Source organism: Myotis brandtii, unplaced genomic scaffold, assembly GCF_000412655.1.
Source record: "Myotis brandtii unplaced genomic scaffold, ASM41265v1 scaffold898, whole genome shotgun sequence".
In the NCBI taxonomy this organism is placed as follows: domain Eukaryota; kingdom Metazoa; phylum Chordata; class Mammalia; order Chiroptera; family Vespertilionidae; genus Myotis; species Myotis brandtii.
Genome location: NW_005371683.1, coordinates 500,012 through 506,712, shown reverse-complemented (window position 1 = coordinate 506,712; position 6,701 = coordinate 500,012). Strand labels below are relative to the sequence as shown.

The following is a 6,701-nucleotide window of genomic DNA, read 5'->3' as shown; positions in this document are numbered from 1 at the left end:
TTTCTTTTTTCAAATTTTATAGATACAAAAGCTGAGGCTCAGGGTCCCTAGGAGACTTGCCCTTGGTCACCCAGACAGGGACAAAGCCAGAACTCAGACCCAGGTCTCGTCTCACCTCAGGGGCGACTTTCTCCTTGCCCCATTGTCTTCGAGTGAAGGGTGACTAGGCAATGAAGTAATTCTCTAGGAAAGCATGACCAATTTCCCTTTCTCCACCTCCCTCTTCTTCCTCCTCCCCCTGACCCAACCCCCATATATATATGAATCTTCACAAAGCTGGCCTGCACACCTTTACTTTTGAAACGACTTCCACAGTCCGGACAGGAACCTTCCACCCACAGTGACATCCTGACTGGTGAGTGGTGAGGGTGCCTCCCAACTTCCCCCCTCGGTAGCAGGAGCCAGACACCTCCAAACAGCAAACCTCAAGCATCGACTCCAGCCCGGAGGTGAGTGATGCGGGAATTCCTGAGTGCTTGGCTTTGAGCATCTGACTGCCGCCTCCCTGGGAATGGGGGTTGGGATGGCAGTGCCAACTCTTTCACTGAGTATGGAAGGATAAGATCTAACCGTGGATGTGGTGCCGCCTCTTCTGATTTAACACCAAGAAGAATTTAGGCTGGATGGGAGGAAAAGCAGGAGGAGTATGAGGCCCAGAGATGAATTTTCCAGAGAGGCTTTGAAGTCTGTGGAGTTTGAGAGAACAGAATGGAGTTTGAGAAAGACCCGAGGGCGATGCTGAAGCTCAGACTTGCGTGGCGGAGGATACTGGGCGTTGTTCTTGGGTCCCACTACCCTGCCCATATGTTGGCAGTCGTTCCAGAGACAGGCCTTCTCCCATCTTCCTGCCCAGCCTTGGGGTGGAAGACTGAGTTTCTTCAGGTGGGAGACCACTGCCTGGAATATGAAAGGTTCTTCAATAGTTGTGGAAGGAAGGAAGGAAGGAAGGAAGGAAGGAAGGAAGGAAGGAAGGACAGAAAGGAGGGAGGAAGAGAGGGAGGGAGGAAAGGAAGAAGAAGAGCAAGGGGCAAAGAAGGGAGGGAGAAGGAATGTTCTGGGTACACGTATTACACGTATGACAAATAGATAATGGTTCGCCTTTCTCTAATGAAGAGAAAGGTTCGCCTCTTCATAGTCATTCCCAATTGGCCCTCTAGTGAAAGTTTTCAAGGTGAGTCATCCAGAAATGCGATTCCTCCCTCCTGTTCAGTTACCTAAAAAGCCAATTCTTAGGGTCAAAAAGTGAGTCATCAGTTGAGGTAGCAGAGTGAGAGTGTGCCAGGATTAATCCCTCAGCTCCCTCTCGATGAGGAGTCAGAGGTGGCCTGGAGTGAGAAAAAGACCTGCCCAGGTGTGCCTGGTGCCTGACGGGCAGAACACAGACAAGCAAACACCTAGTTAAAGCTCTACCCTTGGGTTTGGGCTCCCTGTACATGTTCTTTGGCACATTGTAAACACCACCCACTGCCCCCTCCCCCTGCCCATTTCTTCACTCTTCTTGGTCAAATTCTGACTAGCAGGTTGTTGGCTAGTGAGAAGTGTATGGAGTAAGGAAGGGGGTTCCCAGTATGTGTGACGTGGATGGGAATGAGGGGGTGGGCAGATAGTGAGATAGTGAGACCCGCGGGTATGAGATGAGGGGCAGAAAGACCCTCACCCCACCTTGGGGCACCACATGTTTGCAATATTCTAACTCTAACAACCACCGTAGTCTCAGGTTTCCTATCTGTGTGTCAGGCTGGCGAGGCAGAGCCAAGGAGCGTTATTTCTGGATGTACCGGTCCTGGGCCAGAAGGCCGACCTCAGCGGCCTGTCTCCCTTCCTCCCAGCAGCATCCTCCCGGTCCTTCCTCTGCTGCAGATGGGCTCTCCAATGCAGAAGACTGCCCTCCCCTGCCTGAGTCTCATCCTGCTTATCTGGAGCCAGGGTCCCGGGGCCCAAGGCCAAGAATTCCAATTTGGGCCCTGCCGCGTGGAAGGGGTAGTTTTCCAGGAACTGTGGGAGGCCTCCTGGGCCGTGAAGGACATTGTGGTGAGTGAAGTGTCCTTCTGGACCCAGCTGCTGGGGTGACTGTCAGGGGGAGGATAATAGTTTATGATTATGGAGCCCTTTGTACCTTGCTAATCGTTACCCTGGAATAACATTGTGAAGTGAGCAACATCGCAAGCCCACGTTTCCTCTTGCACATGGGGAAACTGAGGCTCAGAAAGACATGGTCAGTCCATAGGAGAATAAACAGCTCACGAGGAATAAAGAACAGAGCCTGTTCATCCAGGGGGACAGGAGACTCCAGCAATGGGAAGTCACGGGAAGTCCTTTGAGTCCCAATTACTGGAGTTTTCACCTACTGTTTAGCCAGGATCCTGCTAGTCTACCACCACCTGCTTACACTTTGGCTAAAGCAGTGGTTTTCAACCTGTGGGTCGCGTTCCCCAACGACCCTTTCACAGGCGTTGCCTTAGACCAGTGATGGCGAACCTTTTGAGCTCGGCGTGTCAGCATTTTGAAAAACCCTAACTTAACTCTGGTGCCGTGTCACATATAGAAATTTTTTGATCTTTGCAACCATAGTAAAACAAAGATTTATATTTTTGATATTTATTTTATATATTTAAATGCCATTTAACAAAGAAAAATCAACCAAAAAAATGAGTTCGCGTGTCACCTGACACTCGTGTCATAGGTTCGCCATCACTGCCTAAGACCATCGTAAAACACATATATAATTACATATTGTTTTTGTGATTAATCACTATGCTTTAATTATGTTCAATTTGTAACAATGAAATTGGGGGTCACCACAACATGAGGAACTGTATTAAAGGGTCGCGGCATTAGGAAGGTTGAGAACCACTGGGCTAAAGGTAGAAAGAATGGTTAATGCTGAGTGAGGAGGCTGCTGGTGAAATGTGACCGGATTTCTCCTGGGCCTGCGAGCACTATAATATGTGCCCTCACAAATGCACTCACCTCCTTAAAGGACAATCCAGAGGCAAGGCAGAAAGTGGGCGCTCAATGGGGCAGCCTGGGAGGGGAGAGTGTTGCACTGGAGACAGGACCCGTGTGTGTGTGTGTGTGTGTGTGTGTGTGTGTGTGTGTGATCGTGACCTTGAAACCAGCCCATAAAGTACCCTCATCCCCATCAGTTTCCTTATTTGCACAATGAGGATGTGGGACAAAGGAGCTCAAAAGCTCCTTCCTCTCAATGATTCTTTGAATCTAAATCCAAGAACTGAAATGAATGAATGTCTGGGCTGCAGGGAAAGCCCCGTGGGTGAGAAAAGCAGGATTTCCCCAGGCTCTTGGAAAAGGGAGGTAAAATCTTGCCCTTAGGGGTTCTTAAACCAAATAGGGTTATTTCCTCTTGTCTCTGAGGAATCAAACAGGTTCCTGATCAAGGCTCTAAGAACTCCAGGGATTGCATCTGCCCTTGGGGGTCAAGTTTAGTGATTGTCTGTGGCTGAAACCTGTATCTCCACCCCAGGGGCCAGCTCAGCCCAGCCCTTCGTGGGCACCCCCTGGCCCCTGAGACTTCACAGACTGGAGAGGTTTAGGGGCCTGGGGAGGCAGCAGTATCTCCACCCCAGGGGCCAGCTCAGCCCAGCCCTTCCTGGGCACCCCCCTGGCCTCTGAGGCTTCACAGGCTGGAGAGGTTTAGGGGCCTGGGGAGGCAGCTTGCATTTGCACGGTTGGTTCCTATGCTGCCTCCGAACTGAGACATCTTTTCATCCTGTTCCCACAGCAAGCTCAGGAAACCCTGTCCTCTTCCACCCAAGCATCCCCAGAAAGCCTCTTCCTCAGAACAGAAAGCCGCATCCTATTCCTCAATGTGGTGCTGGAGAACCCAGAGCCAGGCAGCCCAATATTCAAAGTCTGTCTCTGCCCTAGTATGACTTTGAACAATTTAATGCATCTCTCTGATCCCTTTTATCCCTCTCTGATCCCCAGAGATAAGATGGCAGCATTAATAGGCACCTCCTAAAGACACACAGTGCCTTGTCCATTATGGCCATTCTCATCACCTGCCTGTCTATTCACTTGTGCATCCATGCTCTTTCCCTTTTTTTCTTTTCTCAAACTCCTTTGCCAAGTGGCTTTACAAGAGTTTGGATCAGCAAAAGGCCCTGGGAATGGAGAGAAGCCTCAGGCAGCATCTCTTGACGGTGGGTCCATCTCCCATCAGATAGCCCCTCCCTCCACGATCCCGCTCCCACTCAGCAGGCCTGGATTGGTTTCATTTTCACCCAGTGCCCCAGCTTCTAGTTCACACACTTCTGATGCTAAAGCTGGTGTAGGCTTCTTGCTTTATTAAGCTCTAATTTGACTCATCATCCCCTATGGAGCTTCTCAGCTCTTCTTGTGTAATAAATTCCTTGTATTAAATTCTCTCTGCTGAAAACATTTGAATGACTTCTAATTTCTGAATGGATCATGAGAGATGGCATGCCCCTCTCCCTTCTCCCTCATCTATGAACCTAGTTCATTAGAGTTCCAGTTAAGATGGCAAATTAGGCAAATGGATACTCACATCCTCCCATGACCATATCAAAATTACAACTAAACTACAGAACAGCCACCTGATGTCTAACTGAACAGAAGTCTTGTAACTAAAAATATATAGAAGAAACCATGTCAAGACTGGTAGGAGTGACAGAGATGTGGAATGGGGCTCAAGTTATCATTGACCAAGCTGGCCAATGATTAATAAAATATCCCCAAAGGGTAATGTTTAAGGTCAACAGTGCTAATAACTCCCTCCCTCTTAAAGCACTCACCTACTTCTCTTGGACTTCATGACACTGCTCATTCCTGGGTCTCCATCTATTACAGCGGTTCTCAACCTGTGGGTCTCGGCCCCTTTGGCGGTCGAACGACCCTTTCACAGGGGTCGCCTAAGACCATCCTGCATATCAGATATTTACATTATGATTCATAACAGTAGCAACATTACAGTGATGAAGTAGCAATGAAAATAATTTTATGGTTGGGTCACAACATGAGGAACTGTATTTAAAGGGCCAGAAGGTTGAGAACCACTGCCTTAGCTGGTCCTGGCTTTTACTCCACGACAGGGAGTCGTGAGAAAAGAGCACAGCAGGCTTTGGACACCAGCAGTTCTGGGTTCCAGTCTAGCTCTGCATCTAGCCAGCTGGTTGGCCCTCTGTAGGTTTCTTACGTATAAAACAGGATGATCGCCCCCACCTGGCAAGGCCGCTGTGGGAATTCGAGGCGGCCCTGCCACGTGGTGGGAGTCAGCCTTGGCTCCTTGAGGACGTGGACTCAGCGCTGTTCTCCGAGGCCCCGGGACCCTCTGGCATCACTAGGAAGGAGGGGGAGGGGGCTTGCCTCTGCCCCCACCCAACACCCGGCACAACTTTTTTCTGTTCTCCAGCAGGAAAATGAGATGTTTCCCATCCGCGAGAGTGCGCGCAGGCGGTTTCTGCTGTTCCAGGCAGCCTTTAAGCAGGTAAGCAGGGCTGGGAGCTCAGGGCTTGCTTGAGCTGTCGCAGTCAGATGCCTCAGAGACCTAAAGCTAAATGCAATGCAATCGCCTCCTCCAGGCTTGCCCCAAAGCCACCTGACTTAGCAGGAGCACAGCGTGTTTACATGAATTAGCATTTACTTTGCATAAGCACCACAAATGACATACTATATTTTCCTGCCAGTTTTCAAATGAAAATGCTATTCTCTTTCCCTAGGGGATGATTTCACTACTGAGCATTTTTCCTGGGCAATTGGAGTCGGCAGTGAGAGAGAAAGAAGGGAGACTGTACAGACCCCCCCCCCCCCCCCGCCCACACACACACATCTCCATACGTGGTATTTCCCATAATGCTCATCTAGCTTAATTTGTGAGGAAAAACATCATGGGAAAATATATTACTTTCTCCCAAATTAATACAACAAAGAAATGCCAAATGTCATCCCCAGCTCCCCACCCCCAACATGTATGATTTTGATCACCTTTTGAAGGAACAGCTACATCAGCCTAAAAATAAATGAAGAGCAATCACACACAAAGGAAAGGGGCCACCCAGGCCTCATGTCGGCTACACAGTGGACTCAGGAGGTGGACCAGACCCACCCACACCGGGATTCTAGGGTTCTTGTTGGCAGGGGCCCCAGATGCTTTTCCCTGGCTCCTGACCCACCGCTACCCACTGTTTTCAACCCCAAAGCGGGCAACACACATAGACGGGGGACAAGTGATGGGTGGGTGAGTTCCTCAGAGGTCATCCCACAGGGGACGCCGCCCCGAGGTGGAGTCAGCCAGGTCTGGGAGGGGTGGGTCGGAAGGCAACTACGCTTGTGGCTAACGTGGCAGATCTTCACCTCTTCTTTCCCTGCAGTTGGACATAGAAGCAGCGCAGACCAAAGCCTTTGGAGAAGTGGACATTCTCCTGACGTGGATGCAGAAATTCTACCAGCTCTAATTTCCCAGACTGGAACGCCCTCCTCGTCCTCCCCGTCATTTCAAGAGTGTCCCTCCCTGTGATGTTCCCACTCTGAACCACGGGTCCCATTCTTGGTCCAGGCGTATCCCCAAAGACTTCATTCTTTAAGTGGCCCCAACAACAGTCACGAAATCTCCCTCAGATGCTGTGAAAAAGCTACAAAGCAGGCTCCTATATTTATTACATCTCTATTTAATTCCTGTTAGTGTTTTATATATTTATATTTATATGTAAATATAAATATAT

At 49.6% G+C, this 6,701-nt stretch overlaps 1 protein-coding gene across 1 annotated transcript; it reads left to right on the top strand.

Annotated features, from left to right (window-relative positions):
- The first annotated feature begins 255 nt into the window (after positions 1 to 255).
- IL24 (interleukin 24) lies at positions 256 to 6,695 on the top strand. Its single transcript, XM_014532498.1, has 5 exons — positions 256 to 449; positions 1,833 to 2,031; positions 3,743 to 3,849; positions 5,188 to 5,467; positions 6,351 to 6,695. The coding sequence occupies exons 2-5, from the start codon at positions 1,861 to 1,863 to the stop codon at positions 6,432 to 6,434; spliced, it is 642 nt and encodes a 213-aa protein (XP_014387984.1). The 5' UTR covers positions 256 to 449; positions 1,833 to 1,860; the 3' UTR covers positions 6,435 to 6,695.
- Positions 6,696 to 6,701: the final 6 nt, after the last annotated feature.